This window comes from Pectinophora gossypiella, chromosome 12, assembly GCF_024362695.1.
Source record: "Pectinophora gossypiella chromosome 12, ilPecGoss1.1, whole genome shotgun sequence".
Taxonomy (NCBI): Eukaryota; Metazoa; Arthropoda; class Insecta; order Lepidoptera; family Gelechiidae; genus Pectinophora; species Pectinophora gossypiella.
Genome location: NC_065415.1, coordinates 9612225 through 9637023, shown reverse-complemented (window position 1 = coordinate 9637023; position 24799 = coordinate 9612225). Strand labels below are relative to the sequence as shown.

Sequence of the window (24799 nt, the reverse complement as noted above, 5' to 3'; positions counted from 1 at the left end):
ATACAATGAATTATTTATTTCTTAATGGTTGACTTTACTGCTTTTTTACACAATACTTTAAATGGCTGGTGCATTTTTGGCACTACATTATTAGGGTCATTCTAAGAAACTACATCCTACCTGTTCCTTTAAATACAGTACAAACGATTATACAATATGGGCCACGTTGATAGAAGAGACTTTTTTTGCAGTTTCGGTAGAAGATGTACCATAATAATAAACGTGATGTCGACGCTTTTACTAAGATTGGTGATCACATTTTGCGATTCAGAAGGATGGTTCAGACTAGTACTGTTCTTGGAAGCCCTATTTGGAAGTGCTAATCTTTACATGGGACTCGTCATAAGTATAAACTTTGCTTACACTAAATATTAGTTCAAGGCTTCACATATGATATTGCGTAATGCGTACGTAACCTTACTGTAAAACGCTGCCAAATTTGGCCTAAGATTCCCCAATCGTTACATAACACGATTAACGTCGCAACCCTGTAACTTAATTAAAGTATTGATCAAGTTATTTTTAGAGAACACGCTACGTAACTAATAATAACCTTGGAGTCCTTGAGGCATATAGTAACTCCTTTTATAACAGTAGGTACCTTCTACCTGTTCTCAGAGCCCTTACCTACGCGTAATGCTAATGAGAACTCTGTGATAGATATACCACATAATTTATGCTATTATCTTCTATCTTTCTTCAACCTCATCAACCCTGATGTCAGGATTATTATTGAGCCGCCAAAGGCCCCTGACATGGCTCATGTAACGACTACGTTACGTACTTGCATTAGTAAGTAGTAACACGATCGATTAAGAGGCACGGATCATCTTACTTTCGGACATAGGGCGATCAGCATGTAATGTCCTAACCGAACTTAGGATCACAAAGAGGTTTTTGTGATGTCAACACTGGATCGAACCCGTGACCTCCGGATCGTGAGCCCAACGCTCAACCACTGGACCACGGGGCCGTTCACTTACGTTATTATAATATGCGTATTACGCGTATAGATTTGTATCATTATGAGAAGTATTATATAGTTATAATATATGCCGATAGATAATATCCTACATAGGTATGCACAATTTTGCAAATATTTATCTTAATTAAAGCACATAATAACGGGTTCTTCTCCCAGACTCCCAGGAGTCTCATATCCCCATTTATACGTGGTAAGAACCCGTTATTATGTACTTTAATTATGATAATAACCGCGTAAACTTAAAACAATGTATAAATATTTATCTTATGACTAGTAGTGACAAAAGCTAATGTCGCTGGTAAGTAGTTTTTCCATTAAAGTTGACTTTTGCCTCAGTAGGTATTGCAGGGCAAATATCTCAGCAATATCATTTATTAGTACTGCCGCATGGCTTATCAGAATTCAAATTTAGAACCCTTAATGTATTTTATGTAGTTATTATTATTGGAATTGCACATTGTCGTATATATTAGTCTATGTGAGCCAAATTTCACGGGTGTATGTATGTATGTTTGTTTACACATATCTCAGAAACTCCAAAGTCATTTTCTTTATCGGATTAAGTTTCTTAAGGTGCAAGTTTCTTAAAAAGCGGCTTTGTAGTCCTAAATTAAATTCTTTATTATTCGTGTGCGTCAAGCTAGCGGCCTCAAAAAAAAAATGGGCACGAAAAAATAATTTGACCATACCAAAAAATAGTACTCTTATTGAAAAAAATAGTACCTGTTGTAAAAAAATTAGTACCATCACGGTTCTGGATTTATAGCCATGTTTTATTGCACTTGCTAGCTTGACGGTGAGCGAAATTTGGCGAGAGTTAACGACAAGGTCTTTCGCTTTGATTTAAACGCCAAAAAATAGTATCGAAATAGTACTCACCCCCTGCAAAATACCGAAAGTAGTACTTCAACGGTTCCAAAGTTATAAAGGTAGTTCTTTGATCCCGCTAGCTTGACGTTTTGAAAATACCTATTATCTGGGGAATGCTTGCATACTTCAGTTTGTAACTAATGTCAATAAACTCGTATGAAATAGTACTCCCTACCATCATAATTTGGACCTGATTCTCTTTGTAGAAATATGTCCTATGTCATACATTTATTAAGACAAGTACAGTCGCGAACAAAATTATTACACATGGTCAAGAATGTTGTCAGATTTCAGTATTTTTCCCCATTTTTGGGTAAAAATTGGTGACGTGCCAGGGTTGTTAGATGAAAGTAATATCATTGTTGAAACTCTTTGAGTTATTCTACAAATACTGCAAATTGTTTATTAACAAACACTTCGATCCGTAACAAATTCAACATGAAGGTATAAATTATAAAATAAAACAGCAGATTAAAAATGTATTATGATGTATTAAAATCACAGATTGTTTTCGATAAGAACTAGACCCATGCAGCCATTTTCTATTAAAATTAGTGCATATGGGTGTATGCAATAGGATTTTTTTGTAATAGCAGCACTGAAGTGCAAAGAAATGGTAGGGTAGACCTCCAAAATGGCAATACTTACGAATAAATTGTGAGGTTATGTAATTGTCTACGTGACTGTATCAACAACAAATGTATGGCATAGGTTATGATGATTTTTTAACATTTCTACAAAGAGAATCGGATCAAAATTATGATGGTAGGGAGTACTATTTCATACGAGTTTATTGACATTAGTTACATACTGAAGTATGCAAGCGTTCCCCAGATAATAGGTATTTTCAAAACGTCAAGCTAGCGGGATCAAAGAACTGCCTTTATAACTTTGGAACCGTTGAAGTACCTACTACTTTCGGTATTTTGCAGGGGGTGAGTACTATTTCGGTACTATTTTTTGGCGTTTAAATCAAAGCGAAAGACCTTGTCGTTAACTCTCGCCAAATTTCGCTCACCGTCAAGCTAGCAAGTGCAATAAAACATGGATATAAATCCAGAACCGTGATGGTACTAATTTTTTTACAACAGGTACTATTTTTTTCAATAAGAGTACTATTTTTTGGTATGGTCAAATTATTTTTTCGTGCCCATTTTTTTTTTGAGGCCGCTAGCTTGACGCACACTATTATTCTTCATTGGTTTTTGTAATAATTATGTATTAATTTTAATGTTTTTAGCAATGTGTAATGAATATAATATGGACTATCATTACTGAAATCAATGATTTTTTAAATTATATTGTTTTTTAAGTTATATAGGTCAAAAACACCATGATTATGGAACAAAACAATGATCATCCTTCGGGACGCCCTTATCAGTATTAGTTAGACAACATGAAGCCATTAGAGGCTATATGTATATAACATGTAAAATTACATAGTAAGTAAATTAATATTAATAATTACTTGACCGTAAATGAAAGAAAATAGGATAACGATCAATGGTGTGTTGGACATACATTTAGGAAAGTATTAAATGACTTCTAAGCAGTGGCAGCCCTAACAAAATACTTACGTGGCGCCCCTCAAAATACAGTTCTTTTCGATTAGTGTACGGCCACTGAAATATACCTATTGTAGTATTTGTTACAAAGTCAGAAAAGGTACCAACTTTACACATATCTGCATACGTAGACGCAGTAGTATAAGTATACCTTAAAAGCGAAGTCTTACTTTTCAGTAAGTTTATTAGGAAGGAAATTCCCAGTAGTTCAACTGGTAAGTCTACTGGGAATAGGGCTTTTACCTACCCCAACAGGAGAACCATCTAGCACTAAAAGTACTTTTACACTTTCAGTTTGTGAAATCGCCAGCAACTCGTGGCGTTCGTGGTTGAGTATGATCGTGATGAGCCCTCGTTTGCTGGCTCTAGTTTGCGTGGTGCCATTGGCCAACAGCATGCCAAACTCCGAGACCTTCAACCTGATCGGCTGTTTATGCGGAGTTGGTTATATCATCGTATTGCGGTAAACCTTCATTCCCCTTTGTGTCAAATCGTATTACTTACATCATATCATATCGGAAATTGAAGTACTGTCGTTCGTATGTCGTAGAAGGAAGAAAGACAAAAAATAGAATACAGTTTCTCGTAGATCAAAACGTAGGCATGTGATTCGGGCAACGTTACAACGCATGATTCTGTTGAATTGTATCGTTGACAGCGACTCCCCGAACGGCGACTCTCTTTACGGCGAGTGGCCTTATTTTCCCTCTACGACGAGCGATTACCATCAAATACACATCTATTAATATTGAATTTACCTACAAATTAATACTGTATTCGTGTCGCGCTGCTACCTTCCGAACAAGAGGGGACACCTATCGTGTAGATAATAGACAGATTGTTTACTTTAAACTATATTTGCTAGTTCACGAGACAGTCGCGTGGATGATTATAATACCTACGTCTGTTATGCTAAGTTACTAAACCCGTTGCGTGCTGTATTGTTCTTTACCATTGCAAGCTAAACCAACAGACGGTTTTGGTTTCAAGGCTATGTTCCACTATTGATAGCAATTTGATAGCAAAGTAGGATGGAATACGCTAAAATTCAGTGTTTCAGTCAATTGAAATAAAATGACAAGTAAAATAGGAAATTAACTAAACAATTCATCGTATCTTATGGCGTCATTACTGAAAGATGCTGCTAGTTGACATTTAGAGGGTGTCCCGCCTTTTCTCTGAATCACGCAAAGTTACCCAAACAACATTTCCCAAAATGTTTTGATTGCCAACCAATGTTTAGCATAAAAATGTTTGCAATCTGTTTGATTTCCCAACTAAATTGGCTGACAGATAATCAGCACGCATATTTTTATTACGCTGGTTTCACATTTGGCGTTCGTATGAATACGCAAAAAACTATTAGCATGAATGACCAGTGAAAATACTGACTGGGCGTACGCATGGTGCGCGAACGAGGGCGCGGGCGGAAAGCCAGTCGATAACTATATACTTAATAGTAGGTTGACTTCATAATTTTTGTAAAGGAGTTCCCTTACAGATGGACACCCGAATCCCCTCAATGGATGCTCTACAATAGAAAGATAAAATATGCAGAACATGTGTTATATCGAGCTGCCCTACAAAATGATATAACTTTCAGCGCTGAGTTCAAAATAAGGCCAGTTAATCAAAGAGTACGTCTGTAAGTCTTTTAGAATTACATTCCATGCTTATGGTTTAAGTACATACATACGTAAACATCCGAAATTATGTTTTACTAGTGGGTTATAGTCGAGTCGTTTGGTCGCTTGATGCCTGGAAAGTTTTTCGGGAATTATGAAAATTGTTTGTAGTGACTTTGTAGATTTTGACCTGCTCTTTCCGAATTTACGCTTTGCGGTGACAAAGCTCTTACCGCCTTGGCTTGCACCGACATACTGGCGCCCAAAAAGTTTCCAATTTTCTAACTTCCGGACAACTTTCCAGGTAAAACTACCAAATGATCTGATTAATAGTCTCTTCTGATTTAGGTACTGGAGAGGGTAAGGAAATTAGCTTTTTGTTATACGAAGAGTATCAATATAGTTAAAAACAAACTTTAAAATAACTCTGTCTGGTTCTGTATAATTTCATAGAGGTTGCATGAATTAACTTATTTAAATCTGTTATAAAACGTAACTGTTTGTTTCCCAAATAAACTGAAATAAAATAGCGAACTTGTAATACTTGTTACGCCTGAAGAGTCAAGGAGAGAGTCAAGGCTAATAGCACTTTCTTTGTCACCAGTCCAAAGTATACTGTCTTCACGCCACGGGCGGATCCAGGGGGGGGATGGCCCTCATGACAGGTGACTCGGGCGACAGATTGGGTCATGAGTGGCCACTGTAATTTTATCTAATTCTCTACGGAGATAGGTTGTCTACGACCTGGGAGGTCCCCCCCCCCTCCTGACATAAAAGCTGGATCCGGTACCCTAGAGCAGAGCTTTTGTACCTAGCGTATTTAGTCTACACTAAGCGGCTGGTGCACCACTGCCCATATAAACTATATCGTGTCTTTATCCACAGACTCAAGATAGATTTTTACTAAATCTTTCTTCTCTTTCAGGCGTATAACTGTTTGGATGAAACAATGACATGTCTGCGAATATTTAGTATACATAATGTACGAGTTGTCGTTGTGGTGTCCCTAACATTTTGGAGCTTATTCTATTTCCTATGGGCCACGCTTTACATGAAAATATTTAGTAATGGAGTGGGTATCTCCATGCTGTTAAAAATATTTGGTTTTCTGGCCTTACTATTTTGTGCCTTTGTCTTCCTGTCGAGTAGGATAATATTGCAAAGATTTCTGATGATAAGCCTCATGTTAACAGGAGTATGTACTATAGGCGTGACCCTTTTCAAACAAGTAGGTATATTTTACTGCTTTATAAAGTTCTGTCTAAAAGTATCCTTTTATTTGTGACTGAGCAACCGACGCGTAGCACTATTCGACTTTATATATATTAATAATTCTTTAGGCGCTACCGTCAGCAACTCCCCGCTATTGTCGATTTACTTCTTAAAGTATTTTTTATTCATACTAATGACTACTTAATATTTTCTTTTAGAATAGAGTCTACGAATTCTTATCATCGATGGCGTTAGCGTCGGGCATAATGGTACATTGTCTGATATTGAACATAACGCCTCGGTTTTACGCTATCAACGTTCGCGCCACTCTCTTTGGGTGTTGTCACGCTTCAGGACAGCTAGGGGCTATGACAAGCTACATTATTTTCATCTACAAAGCCCTAGATGACATCTCCTTCGCTACTCTGGAACTTGGAATAGCAATAGTATTGATTTGCTTGACTTTCGTCCTGCCCCAAGTGGATGGAAGAGAGCTGCCTGATATGATGGAAGACATGGACTACTTTTCCGAGTAAGGATAAAGTTTAATGTATACGGAAGCGATGTAAAATTTTGATAATGTTTAAGTTTGCATGAACTGGTTTACAAAGAGATCCAGTCAGTTTTATACGAAATTTTTCTCCCCAAAAAAGCTTAAACATTTTGACACTAGAACTAGGTTAAATATATTACAATAAATTGGAAGAAGTGACATAACACAGTTTAACTATTATATCTTCGCACACAATAGCACAATGCAATTTCCTGGTAGTACCGGTAAGGTCTACTCGCGTTCTGCGAGATTGATATACATTACTTACACAATCTTCACAAAGTCCCACTATCAGGTACACATTTCTTACCAATCAGAGGACTAAGTATGGAGAATACTCCGTTGTTTCGAGTTAGAAAAGATGTCTGAACTTCCCAGTGGTTATAAATTTTAGAGCCTTTAAGACTAAGCTAGCAGAAAAAAACAAAACTAATCTGGCATGATCAGTGACAGACAGATCCTATCCAACATTGCTCATTACTTTGTGGATCTGATTCGTACTACTCGTAAACTTACAGAGAAGGGCAACACACAAACATAATACATAACATTTGATCACGTTTTAAACAGACTGTCGAAGCCTCTTCGGTGGGCAACACAGAAGAGAAACTCTCCTACGAACGAGGAGATAGAGATGCGAGTATACTCGTATGCGAGCGCTCCTACCACTAGCACCCTGCAGGGATCAACCGACGAGCCGTTGCCGCTGTTAATCCGACCAAAACCTATAGGACTCAAACTTTGGCATAGGATAGTAAAATGCTTGCGCAGAAGAAAAGACACGCCGCGACAGATGAATCCAGCACAACAAACCTTAGGCAATTCATATAACCCACTGTAAATACATTATGTTGATACTAGAGATGTGCTGGCTACTCGAAAAATTCCCTGATATTATCAGTGGGCGGTGACTAGTCGGCAAGGCTAGTTTAGTCTTGAATTTACTATCGTCATGCAAATAATTCGATAAACAATTGAACATAAACAATAGTTTACGTCTCCTAGTAGACTAGTCAGCTGAAGTCAGCACGTCTCTAGTTGCTATTGCTAGGTGTATTATATTATGTAGGTGTATTTCTAAAGTTTGAAAGAAAATTAAAAACAAAGTAAGTAAATAAATTGCTTGGTTTTATTGTTTTAAATATAAAATTATATATATACCTATGTATAAACTAGTCAAATAAATATAATGCTATTTTGAACATAACGGGTTTCGTTAGAAAAAAGTTACCTAGCCTCTTAATTCATGCAGGGACATACTGATAACCGTCAATGCTTTTAAATATTTAAGATAGTTAAAAATACCCTGAAAATAAATCTGATGCTACAAATTGTATCGAAGTAATTTACAGCAACATTTTTTTCTGACGAATCCCTTTGTTGTATTAATATTACATATTTACTTCTTAAATTATATTAACAAGACATAAAGTAATAGACTAAACACTTCAAATAAAATAGGTAGGTACTCAATTGCAAAACGCAACTAACTATCCTTCTAAGTATAATATAAAAAAAACTAAATGCTTCGTTTCAGCCTCCACTCTAAATTATAAACATTGCTAAGTAATTCTGTACTAACTAAAAAATATATACATACAATCGACAATCTTAAAATAATATTTAAAATACTTCAATTTGGAACACATATCGAAATATTTGAGCAAATAAACAGTATAATAAGATATTCTAAATTTAAACTTGGGAGTAGTTAGGAACATGGTCACACCAATAATTATAATACGGTCGATTTTTGCAAAATATTTTAACGACAAACAGAACTCGCGTTCAAACTCCCAAATTATCTCTTATTATCATGCCTAATGCAATTACTCTATTATCTTTATTCTGTTTTAATTTGCTTAATTAACGAAATATTTTACTTGACCTTGGCCAAGTTGCAAACGATTACGAAAAACGACAGCGACACGTCAATAGTTAGTGTAGCATGTCCCCCTATAGTTTTACCACTATCATTGTCGTTTCTGGTAACCGTTTGCAACTTGATTCATAACATAACAAGTACTTAACCCCCATTTTACCTTTTAATGGATAACACCCAGGTCATTAAATTAAATGCATAGAAGCTAAAACAGAAGTAGAATGTAGAGAAACACCTCATATAGATTTACTGATTGTACTCCTATGCATAAAACTCATAAATGCAAACTGATCACAAACACAAAAATGTTTTTCCTTTTTTTTAAGAAAGTCGATCGCATACAAAGACTTGTTACTTACTTGTGCAAATTAACGATTTATAGCTTAGCAAATAGCACTTTGGCAAAGGATATTTTTTTGTAATCATATGTATTTAAAGGCATCTTGTATTTGTTATTATGTTCATAACTAGAAAGACATTTCACCAAGCAATCTGTTATTGTTATATTTAAAGACTTATGTACCTTTTAGGTATACCTACCTACTTTTCAACTTTAAAGGCCTAAACCACTTTACCTTTGATTACTAATATTTAATTGAAAACCCTGTTAAAATATGTAATTATTTATCAGCCGTCTACGTCAGTTTTTTATTGTCTAGGACCTATGTTATTATTTGTCTAAGAACAATAAAAATATAATAGCTTCAATTTCAAAATTGTTGAGCTACCTCTTAATAAATGTTCTAAAATTAATTATATAGGTTTATACTGTATAAAGATATTCTCATTTAACTTTAAATATCCGGTCCAAAACTATGTCATTTTGTTTATGGTAACCTACGTAGTTTCAACCGACTACAAAATTCACGAATATTCTAAATATCTATCTACTGGTGTATTTTATTATAATAGAGCAAAGATTATAATCATATAAAATATCTAAATATTATTTGTCTCTATAAATCAAAACCTATTGAATGTCTATTGCCGTTTATGGGCGTGGTAAGCCATATTCTTTCGTGAAAATCGTAATTATCTATTCATGTGTATTTTAATGATAGCTACTTAGATTTTTATGCTGTTAAACAATAATCAAACAGATAATAACAAGACGGCTGTCTGGTATTTCATGTAATAGTGCGAGAGAAATACCTTAAAAAAATAATTAAGTAAAATTCAAACTTACAATAAAAAAATGATGGTAGAAGAAACAGCCAACTGTTAATTTAGGGTCAATGGTGCATAAATAAAGTAAAAGTAATGAATACCTATAATACACAAGTATGATAGTAAACATGATAAAATAGCTCTTAACATAACAAGTATATTATAAAAAAGATTAAAGTTATTGCATTGGTATCGGTGTAGTTACATTATTATTACAAAAGTGTTTAAAAATAATGGTGTTCAATAAATATAGCCTCTTTTAAATTCGTTATTGGTGATAATTAGGTAAAGTAACGTAGTTAAATATTATATCCATAAGCATAGTAAGGTATGTTGAAGATGAACTGGCGAAAATACAATTTTATCCACAATAATGAATTGATGATCTGATTCTTACAGTTAATGATTATGATTTTATATCACAGCACTTATTAAGACGAATAGTATTCAGTGTAAAAATATGATTTCCTCCTCTTTTTTGATATGGTATGTTACACGCTCTCAAAATTGAAACATACATTACTATCATAGTAAATTGGTATTTTTAAATACTTGGTGGTCAAGCGACAATTTTTATATCTAATCCGGGACATTTTTAAGAGCCATTGACTGTAGTTATTGAGCACTTTGTGTAAACACTACCTATAATAAATCTTTGACATTATTGAGAACATATGTATGTACTACGTACTTAACTAACTCAATATTTTAATTCGATTATGCGAAAACATTTATATGATTAACAAATGCTCAATATTATTCCTAATTTGTATGTTTCTACTGTACTCTAGCGGGGTAGGGAATTTTTAAATATAAAAATTGAAGAGATTCTACTATTAAAGGCAGGTAGGTAGCAGTACCACTTCGTACCTACTTAAAACAATAATCTTCGCAACTCAAAATAGATATATGATCACGATAAATGATCATGCTTATAACATAATTATATAAAATAACTATAAAATATAACTCTAACTACATTAACTTAGTAACTGGCATAATTTAATTTGATATAAGTATACAACTTATTTATTGTCCGTTTAAATACATAATATATATAAATTTAATAAACATTTCGTAAATAAAGTTTTATCTTAGTAAATATCTAATATTCTATGTTAGGAACTTATATGGGTAACTATAAAAAAGTGCACTACAGAGTAACAGACCAAACGATTATTCTTATCAACTCATTAGTTGCGTTATATTTTGCAAGTGGTGTACATAAAATAATAATGCGTATTCGTACTGGACGAGAAGAATTACAACGAATTACTTCACTGACTACAAACTTTAGAGATAATTTTTATTTAGTGGACCGAACAGAACATAACGGCAGCGAATCTAAACAGCATATTCAATTTCACATTGCAATGTTTTGTACACCATCTTCTAGGTATATTCGTTTCGCATCGCTAAATGTGAATTATGTCGGAACGTTGAAACTTGAGACGCAAAATGTTATATAAGTTTGCAAAGTACCTCACATTGGTATGTATAAAAGTGGTCACTTGAAGTAAGTAGTTTGTCGGTATTTTCAAAATTGGCATTCCACTGAATTACGTTATACTCTATTGACAGATTATTCTGTATTAAAACATAACATTGTTTTAGCTAACAGTTCAATATGAATGTCTAAGGAACAGCAATGTCTGTAACCTTTACTAATTTCATGTAAATCACTTGCTAGGTCTGCTACCAAATACCTATCTATGTGTTAGTGACACCGTAACTAAATCTTTGAGGGATGATTCAGACCATGATTCTGAGTTGATACCAAGTGGAAGTCTAGTGTTATTTTTAAATTATGTTCAGTTTCATACTTTTGCGACGGAAAATTCTATTTAATATTAATTCAGAACTATGGTCACTAACACCCATATGTACCCGCATGGCTACCTGTTCGTACATTTACATAGTGTAAGTCACATCGGAACGAATACTGAAGGGGAGGATTTGGCTCATGATTCTAAGTTATAATATCAAGTGAAGTTTTCCATCGCAAAAGAATAGAATTGAAATTAATAATAAAAAAAAAAAAAAAAAAACATGAATCTTGCGACGGAAAATTCCACTTGATATTAACTCAGAATCATGAACTGAATCATCCCCCTCAGTATTCGGTACGGTGTCACTTACACCACTGTATACTATTACGACACTAATAACCTACGCATGCACAGTATTAACATTTACTATTAGTCTCAAATATATAATTTATAAAAACAATCATTTTATAACAAAACTGGCACTACAACTTTATGTTGATCCATAAATACTTGTATCTATTTTATCGTCTCACGATTCTATCACATTTGATTTCGTTTAATTGATTTGACGCACAGCGCACATTGCCCGTAATAATTGACATTTCCATTTGCTATTTTACCAATTTGCTTGCCAAGCTTGCTTAAGCAATTACCTACTTTTTGGAGACGTAGTGATTTTCTCTTACGAATGCATAGCAACTAACGTACTAAAAGTGAGATACTTATTTCCTATAATCTTTTAAATTTTAAAAGCGGTGAATGATTATTTTAAGCAAATGTTTTGTAGAAGGGAATGTTTAAATTAACACCTCATTTTTCCAAGATGATCATCGAATGATCGTCAGTTTGTGTCCTCCGACTTAAATACACTACTTCTGTAGAGCCGTTATTCATTTGTGTTTGTCAGACGGGTCACTTACCGACTTAGCGTAGCAGTTAGATAAAGCGCAGGTTTTTGTTAAAAGAAATGTCTATAACGACTGATCTCATTGCTGATTAGCTTGCCCATTACGCGTCAGAGGTGACGAAGCCGACGTTTTTTCTGAAATGTAAAATATAAAAATTATATGGCTAAGGAATTAGAATAGGACTAAGAACTGAATAATATAGGACTAAGAACTCGACACATCATTTTCATTTATCGTAACACAGTAATTCCAAAAGTTTCTGCAGGTTTGACCTCTGACGATACGTCCTTTAAGGTAGTTTTGCTTTGAATATTGATGGTGAATAATAGCGTAACTTTGTGTATGTACAGTTTATAACTATTGTGAACCAGGGGAAGTCAAGGTAGGTATCAAAGACTAGTTCTGTGCAATAAAGTATATTTGATTTGACTTGACTAGTGTATTAAGATAAGCAATACAGTATATAACTCCCGCTACCTATTGAGTAGATATTTATTAGTAGATTTAGTATGTATGCCTGATTTATAATTTATATAAATAAATTACTCCTAACACTGTTCCTCTGTTTTGATTTACCTACCTAGACGGAAAACAATTTACTTTAAAAAAATATTCAGCTGATCGAGACTCGAACCCGATTTTACCCGATATGCTCGACTTGGTGGTTAACCGCAAAGTAAATACGCCATAGTTAGTCATAATACTTATTTACTTACTATAATAGGTAATATTATAACGTAATACTATGTCGACACGTTACTTACCTACGTCTGTCTGGTTCATAGATATAGCGTGTCCATTTGCACGAGGTTCTTGTACTCGATTACTGCTGAAACGGATCAAGAACATGAAGGTAGCCCCGACGATGGGTGATATCCCAGCTACGATGAAAGGTACGGTATAATCTTTATACAGGCTATATAGAGCACCTGCCACTGGGGGACCAATGGATAAGGGGAGAGCGGCCATTCCTAACATGCAGCCTATCGCCTGCGCAGCGTACGTGCTGCCAACTAATTCAAACGCTATAGGCCCAATCAGTGCTATAAAACCACCCTCAAACAAACCCATCCCCAATGCAATAGCAACAATTAATCCAAAAGACCGGACGAAAGGTAATATTATAGTAAATATACCTATAACATAAAATGATATTTGCTGTAATAAAATTCTATCAATTCTATCCCCTAAGAAACCAAAAGTAAGTCTTCCTATAGCCGAAGTTATGGCTATGCACTGTAAGGGAAGATTACGATTCACATCTTCAAAATTAAGATCTTCGATAAACTTTTTAATGTGCACGTAAGGAACAAAATAACCGAATAAAGCGATCGGCATCGAAAATGTCCACAATCTGTACTTTTTACATTGCCAAATATGAGAACATCCCATCGCTTTTAACCATGATTTAATAGTATTGTCGGTCTTCGTTGGTTTCTCGATTACCACTACAGGCACAGGCTTAAACATTAACCCACATAAGGAAATACAAACAGCAAATAGGGCTAGAAGCCTGAACATCCATTCTAGACTGTAGTTTTCAATCATCCACTCCATGAGCAAGGGCATGAATACAGTAAAAGCAGAACTACCAATTGTGACTATTCCGTTGACGATACTAAGATATTTCTTGAAATATTGGCCGAGGATGGCTAAGGATGGGGTGTAGGCTAGCGAGGCTCCTAGGCCGTAAAGGATGCCATAGGTGAAACAGAGAGCGTCCACATAATCGACGACGAAGGAAGACAAGAGCAGGCCCGTGGTGGCGATGGCACCACCTAACACCGCAGTCATTCGCAGCCCCAAGAAACCCGTCAGCACGCCGGAGAGCGGAGACAGCGCGAACGTGGTTCCGATAGTTAGTACTCCCACCAGAGCTGAAATGCAGACATAACCGCAATTAGCAACGAAAAGGTAAGTAGGTACATAGACGAACGCAGACGATCCGTCTGTGAAAACTAGGTCGCAATGATGTGATGGATGAGTAATTTGCCAAAAATATTAGTAGCCTCGACGTTTTTAGCTACGTCATGTACAAACCGAACACTAAATTAGTAATTAGAGCCTCTCACACAGACAAAGCGCGCGCATAGTGCGAAGAGCCTATACGAGAGAGAAGTTTTTTATAGCACGCAGTCGAAATCTAAATATGTAGCAGACAGTTAAAGCTGACGAGAGCACAATGTCGGGTAATCTAATCGGGTCACTACACCACTTTACCAGTGGTGGCACGAGACGAGACTTTCGTATGCATCCAACTCACTTCTACTTAAACATTATATAGGTAGGTAAGTATCAGAACGTCTTTTATCAGAACTCTCCACATAAGACACATATTCTGATCGAGTGCAGTATGATAACCAAGATTTATGCTTTACCTTGGTTTTGCGTAATTGATTTTGATAACGCAAGAGTCTATAAATTTTACGAGCTAATATAGGTAGTAGTATATCAACGAGCGGTAATAGCATGCCTGAAAATGCATCCAAAGCAGTTTTTGAGGGAATTTAAACTGCGACTAAAAATTTGTAAATAGGTACCTACCTACCTAAATTGTTTCTTTCATAAACATGAATCTAAAATCGTAACGCGCCCCAATAAAGTACAACAATGTTAGAGGTGTGGGCGTACTAATTGGTTACATAATTAGCGCAACATCAATGAACTCGATTTGATTGCTGAAAATTGCGGAGTACCTAATAGGTATTGTGCTAGAATAGTTTTGAATTCGACAGACATCAATCTCAATAAAGTGGCTAGTCGAACGAGTAAATGCTTAATGAAATCGGAGACAATCATGTGGCCTTCGACGCGGGCGCCGGCGCGCCGCCGCCGGGCCTGCGCTGACCGGCATCCATGTGCCACGTGCCCAGAGACTGGCGCCAATACAAAACATCCATGACAAAAAGTCTCTCAAAACGAAAATATTTACGTTGTCATCAAGAAAATAATAATAAACTGTTTTATACATTACATCAACTTGGCTATATGGATAGTACACCATTAGGTACCTATATCGACATCGGCTTGCTTATACTTCATTAATTATGGTTACGTTATCGAGTTAGCATTACGACAAAGGCTCATGCCATTAACACATGTCACTAAACTTTAGTGGTAAACTCATAATTCTATCTAGGTAGGTAGGTAATAACCAGAAATAACGCAGTGTTGAAGTCGAATAATTGTACATACCTAGTACACTCTTTTTACCTGACTGCGGCGAAGCAAAAAGGGGGGTTATGTGTTTGATCGCTATGTATGTATGTGCGTATGCGTCTGTTACCACTTAACTTCTAAACCACCTGTCAGAATTTGACAAATGAGGTGTCACTAGAAGCGTCTTGATTGTCCGGTGATTATAGGCACGTCACATATGACGTTGCGTAAAAATAAATGTGGCGCCCTATAGAGGACAAACTGAGGATGAAAACATTTTTTTTTCGCAAGAGTATCATGTTTGATATCAAATAAAAGGTCTTAATTTGCACATTTCAAATATGGACACATTAATAGGTTTTACCCGTGAGTTTACTTGTATTTACGCGATAATTACATTTAATTGATAACTGCTCAGATACGCTCCGGTTAGGTTTTATATCTAACTATTGCATAAAACACATAGTAGAAGCACGTTAAGAATAAACAACCTCAAAATAATATTAACAAAAATAAAAGTTTACAAACTAAAACCCGACTTCGGAAAAATCGCGCTCTGAAAAGTAGGTATGAAACAAGAAAAATGTTCTTTGACATTCTTCCGAAGAGTAATGTTTAGGAGATAGTCGTGGTCGTATGCCCATCTGTCCTAAGAATTTGTATACCAGAGCATACGACCACGTCCATCTCCTAAACATCACTCTTCGAAAGAATATCAAAGATTTTTTTCTTGTTTCATACTTTTCAGAGCGCGAATTTTCCATAGTCGGGAAAACCCAACTAAAAAGCTAATAAGTTAAACTAAAAAGTTTTCAAACTTTTCTAAGAAAGAAATTAATGTCGTTGACCGTTGGTAGGTAATTACCTACCTAGCTAGGTACATTATGATTCACAGCAACTAGGTAAACGCCGACAACCGCCCACATGCTACCGGAAATGTTAAAATCGACTTATGAGTTCGTTAATAAGTAGTTAAAGTACTGACGAGAATGTCCGACAATGCCTTCATTAAATGCTAAGATATTAATTATTAGGCCAAAGGAATCGTTTTAACGGACTTCGGAACCGGTCAGGCGAAGAGGGTTATCATTATCGCCAATTTATCAAACCCACACGTAGGTACCTAGATATAACCTACCGTTAGGTTTAAAGACCTAATAAATTACTCCACATCAAGAGTTCTTAAAACATTTTCATAGAATATGTGGATTGCGTAATCTATACAGCCTCCGTGGTGTAGTGGTTAGAGCGTTATGATTTAGAGTTCCGGGTTCTATTCCCAATGGGGACATTGTTGAAATCGCTCTATAAGACTGTCCTTTGTTTAATAAGGACATTGCGGGCTTGAATCACCTGATTGTCTGAAAAAGTAAGATGATTTCGTACTTAGGAGGGCACGTTAAGCCGTTGGTCCCGGCTATTAGCCGTAAAAATCACCTCCACTAACCCGGAGTGGAGCAGCGTGGTGGAGTATGCTCCATACCCCTTTGCGGTTGATTGAGGGGAGGCTTGTGCCCATTGGGATGTATATAGGCTGTTTATGTTATATATATACTTTAATGTTTGTAGGTAGGTTACCTACTTCAACTTGCGACTCTAGATCGAAAGGTTTTATTACGAAGAATCGTTAATAATTTATTATGTAATCGTTAGTAATTTATTACGTAGGTACCTACGCATATTATACTTAGTACTATAGAAAACTGTAACAATTGAACAAATAGATTTGTGAGTTTTCAATTAATGATGTCTTTTGTAGCTTCGCTTTAAGTATTCTATTGTGTAACAAAAACTGAGAACTCTGACAAAATAAAAACGTACCTACGTACTTTAATTCCTTATCTTTTGTGTCTTTCTTTCACAAAAAAAGCCGCGTAATTTGTACGCCCACCTAAACCATCAGGTACCTACCTAGGTAGTTAGATACATAATAATAATTCTTTATTGTGCATAATAATAATAATATGAAAATAAACTCCTCAGTTTACTGTCTAGTAATCCAATATACATACATATGGATTGTTTTTATTTATATTCTGATAGACAATGTTAATAAATAAATCATAATAAATACCTAATTAAAATGTAAGTCTACATTATCTTTTCAATATGATGTTTGGTCTCAAAGTACATTTATAAAATGACCTAGAATTATGCACAAGTTTCTCAAGTTTCCATTTACTAAAAGCAAAAATAATACCTATTATTTTCTAGCAAATATACCTACTAATAATCTAAATATATATTATTTAGATTATTAGTATAATAATATATATTATTTAGATTATTAGTAGGTATATTTGCTATATTTGCACATCTTATATAGATGGTTTAATAGGAAATAGTTATTGCATCATTCAGTGGCAGATGTAAGACCATTTTAGGTACAAAATGATGACTCATTTCCTCCTCTTTCTTTACAACTGGAAACGTGTTTATTTAATGTTTGATGCCCTTCAGCATGTAAGAGGGATATAGGTTTAATAGATTATTAAATGAGTTCATTTCCAAACAATTGTATGTTATAGGGGACAGCAAATTATCTGTTCCTGATAACCCTACATGTGTGTGCCCAATCTGAATGAGTATTATTATGATAAGCACTTGTTTGTTATGAGTTGTATTGATGAAATATTGTTAGTTTGTACCATATATTTTTATATACATACTCTATTACGTACATATAAACACTGATAGTGTACCTACATGAATTTAAAAAATACATGTTAGGTATTTACTTCAACTTAAATTATACCAGAAAAATGTACCAGCAATTTAAATAGGTATAATAGTATTGGTTGTGATTTATGAAGTAAATAATAAAATATGGTATAATTTTGCCACATGATTTAAGTGAGGTTAAAGAAAATTCTAATGTTAGAACTAACTCTTTATAACTTCATAGAAATGAAATCCCAAAATACACCAAAATATACTTAATGGTATTCTAATTTGACAAAGTTCTAAATAAATAAAATATTGTCAAAATTGAAACTTGATGAAGATGAAGTTTTATAACAATCAAATAAAAAACTTATTCAAAATTATTTTTATGTAAACAAAAAGAAATATGGACATTTCCAACATTTCAGACATAGCATAGGTTAATAATTAAGTTTTAAATCAATATATTGAAGTAGAAATGCTTTGTGAAGTCATTGAATTGAACAATCACTACATTTGTAAAAAAATAAAAATCAACTTACAGGCTTTAATTTCTGCATTATCCACTTTTCCATTTTTTAGGCGATCGAGGAGGACTGTGTAGATGATGCTGTAGGAGTTGATGACGCCAAACACAAGTCCATTGGTGAGGAACGACGCGATCAGCACTGTGATAGCTTTGAACCCCCCGTCCGGAGGGTCCTGCGACCGACTCGCCGCGGCCGTACCATTTGCAGCCAAAGTCCTCCTATTCACCGCCAACAACTCATCATGTTCTCTCCTCTCAGTTTCCATCTTCTCATTCAAATTGGCAAAAAATAAACGCAATATATCCTATTAAAAGCACATGGTAACTTCGGCTCGAAATTTTTCAATAAAAAAATAAAATTGTCTCAACAACTTAAGTTAAAATCTTTATGAAACAGAACATGTTAAGCAGAGGTTTATGTTACTACGCATTTCGATAGCAGTGACTTATTATTTTGTTTCGATAAATAATTATTTAACACACGTCTCACGTTCCGCTATTTCGCTCACTGACAGTTGACGCTGACAGCAAGAGCCAGCTGATGTAATTTAGAATGAAAATGAACGAATGAAATTAGAGATGGCGATCTGAGATCGATTAATCGAAAAATCGATTTTTCGAGCCAAGAAAATCGATTTTTTAAATCGATATGTAGTACTGGATCGATTCATTGGATCGATACATCACCCTTTAAAATCGACATTCGATTTTTTTGTTATTGTATTAACCATACAATTAGTTGTAGGTGCCCGTACTACAAAAACTTACGAGATGGCTGTGTGTTTAGTTTCCTTCGCCTCACTTCTCTTCAATAGAAAAAAGTTACGTTTATAATCTGTGACTTTTTTTATCTGTTCTGTGATTGCGTCATCACATCATTCGATTAATTTGTTTGTTGACAACAAATTATAGCTTGTTCACGAGCAATAAATAGAATCAACACTTCAATTTTAGATAATACTCGGCAACAACTTCCACAAAATAATATTTAGGAAGTCGACGCAATAGAAGGGACAGATAATGATATGAAAAAAGGAATTTGGGATTTTCATAAGTTGCTTGTAAAAAAGCAACTTTCTATGTACAATGCACTTGCACAGGAAAGTCAAGGCTTAAATGAAGAATTCAAACATTATTTATCGCAAGCAGTTGTGCACTTGAAGTATGACCCTATACTTTACTGGCAAGAACAAAAAAACTCTATTTATCACCACGTTCACTCAATAGCCATGATGTATATGAGTATTGTGGGATCACCTGTTCCTTGTGAGCGCCTTTTTTCAATTGCCGGAAACATCGCAAGTGATGAGCGGAACCGCTTGGATCCCAGTAGACTGTTGTTTTTAAAAAGTTTAAATATTAAGCATTGGGAACTATAAGCTAAATTATTTATTTGCTTTGTAACCTAAAACTTGTCAATTTTGAAAATAAACGTCTCGTTCTATCGGATCTGATACTTTGATATGGTAATAAAAATAATTGTTATTATCGAAGTCCCTGACTTTACTAATTAAAGATCGTTAATTATAACATTCGTCTTATTTTGAATAAAATTGATTAATACTTATATTGTAATAGAAAATTGGAAAAAAGATCGATTTTTTGGAAATCGATATTTTAGATCTCGATTTTTTTGTGGATCGATTCATCAGGTCACGATTCGAATCGATTTAAAAATCGATCTTTTTTGGAATGAATCGCCATCCCTAAATGAAATGTTTTTAGACGAATGAATGTTTTTTTTTTCACATAACTCGTCTACAAATCTATGCTACCTACCGTACTACAACATGCGTAGCATCTGTAGGTACGTGTACGTGGTCTGTGACTACAACCACACTACAATAAGCACGTTCATCTTTCAAGAGGTCCGTGTTGTTTTCTGTCTTCTCTTATACCTGCTATAAATTATTTCATAATTATTTATTACACCACTGCGTCAGTCAGTTTACACCTTGGCCAATAGTAGGCACCTAACTTGCTCAAAATCCAACGCATTTCTGTTTTTACTATTTGCATAATATGTATATAAGACAAGGAAAATACCTAGCAGGTACTTCATTAATAAACTAAAAGAAATGTCAATCCCCTTTATTAATTCAGAAAAATAAAAGCTCTCATACTGAAACAAAATAATAAAATAAATGTATTATGTTTTTTCTAAGACTTATAAACAATTAGCGTACGTATATTCAGTCCACTACGACACAATTTCTCAAGACACTCCACTGGGCGTCAATAGGGAACTTCTTATTTATACTTTTTGACATCTTGCACGATTTTCTTCATGCTAGGTATATCATCTTTCAAGTTTTCTTCTAATGCAGGTTTATCTTCTTCGGACGCTGTTAAAAACTTCGTAACAAGTTCTAAAACAAATTAATAGAATGCATAGATTTAAGAGAGTATAAAATAGGTAAGAATTTAAAATTGTAATTCCTACCATGATATTTTTGTAATTTTTCGAAGTCCTCTTCTTTCAGTTGTCCTTTTAAGTAAGAAATGATAACAGGCACCTGCCTGCCTGAAGCATGAAGCATGTTTTGAGTTATAATTGTGTATATCGCTAGTACTGCTAAGTGTAAAACTAATGCTGGATCATCACATATTTCAAGCTCTGATATCAATTTTTCTCTATGGTTCTGAATTAGGAGCCTGCAATAAATAAAAATTGTTAATAAACTCTTTTCAGAATCACAAAGTGCCTCGCCACTTTCCAGTTATGTCTATTTGTCATGCAGACTGCAGTGCAGATGTTTATTATAAAGTTGCTGTGAACTTACTTGTCTTTTTTCTTGTCCACTTTTTTCAGGATCATTCCACATTCTGACAAAGACACATCAACAGCTTGATAGAACAAGTCCAAATTATGCTCAGAGAGAGTTGCATTTAAAGCCTTCAGTGGTTTCATATACTCCTCTGTAAGATCATTTATTATCTTGTTTCTCTGCTCTACAGTCAAAACATCAACTTGTACAGAAAGATTGCATTGATTAGCAGCATATTTGCAAAACTCGGACAAAATATCACCTCCCAAAGTTTTGAGAAGATATTTGGTAAACTGTGGTTGTTGATCTGCTGGGAATGTTTTCAAGCCTTTTTCGTAAAGCTTCATATCATTAACCAAAATATTAATCCTATCTTGGGCAGAAGAATGAGTTTGCTTTTTGTTCTGGTTGGCATCTTGAAGTAATTTGTCAGCTGTTTCTTTAGCAATATTTAATGCAGTCTGGTTGAGGCTCCTGAAAAACAGTAATTTTATATTTAAATAAAAAGATATAACCATCTTTTATAAGATAATTCTTATGTTAGAATAATACATGAAAAAGTAAAAAAGGCTTTTAAAAGATATTTAAGTAGGTACCTTTGCAGATATTCAGCAATTGGAGTAATCAAATCATCCAAGCCCTCATTTTCCAAGGGTCTCTTAATGATGGTTTCAATGTTATCAACAGAAATGATTTCCAATGTAGTTGGGGCCTTTTTAATTGTACTCGGTGCTTCATCAGAGTCAGAATCATGGGCTGCTTGTTTTCCCCTAGCATGTTTTTTTACTGCTTTAGTTTTAGTTTCTCGACCCTGAGATCCACCACCAGCTTTCCCTGAAGCAGCTTTTCTTCTCCTTTCCTCGCGTCTTTCAGCCTTATGATCTACATGTGATGATTGTGTTGAATCAGATGTTCTAGACAACTGTCTCTCCAACTGAAATTGCTGATATTTTCCAGATTTTACAAGTGCTTCAGCTTTACTCTGTGTCATTGACATACACAGTTGTTTCAAATTTTCAATATAGTGGTTGCTGAAAACTAAAACAATACAATAACTTTAACATGGTATTTTCATTTAAAACTACTAGTAATAAACTGGAATCATACCTGTGTTTGCAAACAAAATTGTAGATTTAGCATTATTTTTCAATAGTGAATCAAGAACATTTTCAATATCAGTATCAGATAAAATTGATGGCAACAGTGACACAATATCCAAATAACTTTTAGACAGAATGCATTCTTCTAAAGCAGTTTCCAGTTGTTGTTTTATTTGAGGCCCAATAACGCAGCTACTCAGGAAAGTAAGGTCTTCATTGGGTAATGTTCTCCTAACATAACCTTTTGGATCAGATATACCCAAACGAGAGAGTGCATCATATTCAAGGTAATTGTTTTGTTTATAAAAACTCATCACCCAATCATTTTGTGATTTTGTGTAGCAAGATGGTACATACAGAGCACCGGCTTGTCTTCCAGTTAAAACTCCAGGAGCATTTAGCTGGTCAAATAGAGTCATGAACAAACGATCAGCCATATTGCAATGGTTGATCACAACAGCAACAGGGGTTGGCTTAAGGAGGCCAGTCAATGCTCCACGGATCTTGGCCTTCGTTCTCTGAATATATTCTTCCGTATAGAAAGTTCTAGGTTCATGTGGATCTTGTTTTCCAATTATAATTTTACCCAAATATTTTTCCAGAACATTGTGTTGCAATAGTTCTGCTGGTAAATCATATTGTAGTGTTAATTCCCCAACAGATATTTGACCTTGAAGCTGCAACTTTTCATTGATTTCTCGGGCAATTTTCTCTAGATAATAATGAGCAATTAAATAACCCGATACAAGCTGAACTTCCTTTCCTCTGATAATTTCAGCAACGCAAGTATTAATCTGGTTGAGGTCCACATTCAAATCTTTAGCAAGGTCAACCGTGTTGATCCTTCCACCATGGACATACAATTCATCTTTAATTTCTCGAATCAATTGCTGAGATGTCAAGTATTCTTTACCATCTGTGGTAAATATAACATCAATAAGTTTGAGCTCTATCAGTTTTGTGACAATTTCCACACAATTTCTTTCGGATAATCTGAAACGTTAAGAAAAATAACGGTTAATGCCTGAAGTCATTAATTATTTAGATATTTAATTATTTAGTCTTTGTACGAATATATAAATGATAAAATTGAATAAGAACATTGTGACAACAACCATACCTTTGTGCGGTGGAACTCAGCTGAGCTTTTTGAAAGTCGGCAGCTAAGCGCTTAATTTCGTCCCAGTCTGTAGATGGAGCCATGATTATAGTATTATTTTAATTAATTACTTGGAATGTTCGGGGACACTTAAACACGTAAAGATCTCGACGTTAATTGTCAGTGTCAAATATACGTACGTCACTCACTCACCACTCACGTCACGTCACAATCACGTCAGCAAAAATACATATAATAAACAAAAATAGTGATGTACGTCAGTATAATGAGTTCTTTCTTGATTTCTTCACCTAAGTAGTGGAATCAAATATCTGTATAGGCGGTACAGGCTACTTTTTTACGAAACGTCAAACAAAACGAGCTTTCTTTGGAGTTTGTATGGAAATCAAAATACTGTCCTGTGACATGACATCAATAAAAGCGGTCAAATATCGCACTCATTATTACTTAATTCATGAATAAAATTTAAAAATAAGTCGAAAAGTAAAATGAGATTCATTTTTGGTCATCTTAGACTGGCTTCTATTTATAGGTTAGAATTTATAATCTATCTTTAACCCAGTCAAGTACCCTATTATAACATACGATTTGACAAAATGAGGGACTTTCCAGGCTATGATCCCCATAAATATAATACATAGATAGGACTGTACAGATTTAACGTGATAATTACCTATCATTAATTGAGGATAAAAATTTCGGAACAATGATAAAAAATATCTATGAGCTAACAAAATTTAGTTGTTTAGAAACACTCAACAGTGCTGCCGCCTACAATTTAGCTACTGGTTTATACTGTTTACTCCTTGACTTTACTGTATAACAAATATGTTATTTATTTCATATATATTCTATAAACCTTGGGAATTCATTCTATAAATTTAAAAAATGTACATTTTTAGTTCATTCTTACGCCGAATTTC

The 24799-nt window shown here is 34.7% G+C and overlaps 3 protein-coding genes across 3 annotated transcripts; 1 reads left to right on the top strand and 2 right to left on the bottom strand.

Moving 5' to 3' along the window:
* Positions 1-101: 101 nt before the first annotated feature.
* On the top strand, positions 102-8012 carry LOC126371619 (solute carrier family 22 member 1-like). The gene is made up of 6 exons (XM_050016935.1): positions 102-346; positions 3715-3883; positions 4922-5057; positions 5971-6240; positions 6476-6789; positions 7381-8012. Exons 1-6 carry the CDS (start codon positions 157-159, stop codon positions 7649-7651), a joined length of 1350 nt encoding a protein of 449 aa, XP_049872892.1. The 5' UTR covers positions 102-156; the 3' UTR covers positions 7652-8012.
* A 4361-nt stretch (positions 8013-12373) lies between these two features.
* On the bottom strand, positions 12374-19421 carry LOC126371271 (monocarboxylate transporter 10-like). Its single transcript, XM_050016556.1, has 3 exons — positions 18902-19421; positions 13301-14413; positions 12374-12670 (listed from the first exon to the last, which is right to left on the bottom strand). The coding sequence occupies exons 1-3, from the start codon at positions 19152-19154 to the stop codon at positions 12615-12617; spliced, it is 1422 nt and encodes a 473-aa protein (XP_049872513.1). The 5' UTR covers positions 19155-19421; the 3' UTR covers positions 12374-12614.
* A 1542-nt stretch (positions 19422-20963) lies between these two features.
* On the bottom strand, positions 20964-24050 carry LOC126371217 (E3 UFM1-protein ligase 1 homolog). Its single transcript, XM_050016476.1, has 6 exons — positions 23877-24050; positions 22764-23749; positions 22253-22694; positions 21672-22130; positions 21332-21543; positions 20964-21257 (listed from the first exon to the last, which is right to left on the bottom strand). Exons 1-6 carry the CDS (start codon positions 23957-23959, stop codon positions 21139-21141), a joined length of 2301 nt encoding a protein of 766 aa, XP_049872433.1. The 5' UTR covers positions 23960-24050; the 3' UTR covers positions 20964-21138.
* Between the last annotated feature and the right edge of the window lie 749 nt (positions 24051-24799).

Bases quoted from the DNA above. Each gene is read 5' to 3' on its own strand.
- LOC126371271 (XM_050016556.1), bottom strand. From the start codon at position 19,154: ATGGAAACTGAGAGGAGAGAACATGATGAGTTGTTGGCGGTGAATAGG. The intron at 14,414-18,901 runs GTAAGTTGATTT...TCTGCATTTCAG, and splicing joins TAATGCAGAAATTAAAGCCT to CTCTGGTGGGAGTACTAACT. The intron at 12,671-13,300 runs GTAAGTAACGTG...TTTACATTTCAG, and splicing joins TATGAACCAGACAGACGTAG to AAAAAACGTCGGCTTCGTCA.
- LOC126371619 (XM_050016935.1), top strand. From the start codon at position 157: ATGGGCCACGTTGATAGAAGAGACTTTTTTTGCAGTTTCGGTAGAAGA. The intron at 5,058-5,970 runs GTACGTCTGTAA...CTTCTCTTTCAG, and splicing joins TAAGGCCAGTTAATCAAAGA to GCGTATAACTGTTTGGATGA. The intron at 6,241-6,475 runs GTATGTACTATA...ATTTTCTTTTAG, and splicing joins TAAGCCTCATGTTAACAGGA to AATAGAGTCTACGAATTCTT.
- LOC126371217 (XM_050016476.1), bottom strand. From the start codon at position 23,959: ATGGCTCCATCTACAGACTGGGACGAAATTAAGCGCTTAGCTGCCGAC. The intron at 22,695-22,763 runs GTATGATTCCAG...GTATTGTTTTAG, and splicing joins AATTTTGTTTGCAAACACAG to TTTTCAGCAACCACTATATT. The intron at 22,131-22,252 runs GTACCTACTTAA...ACTGTTTTTCAG, and splicing joins ATTGCTGAATATCTGCAAAG to GAGCCTCAACCAGACTGCAT.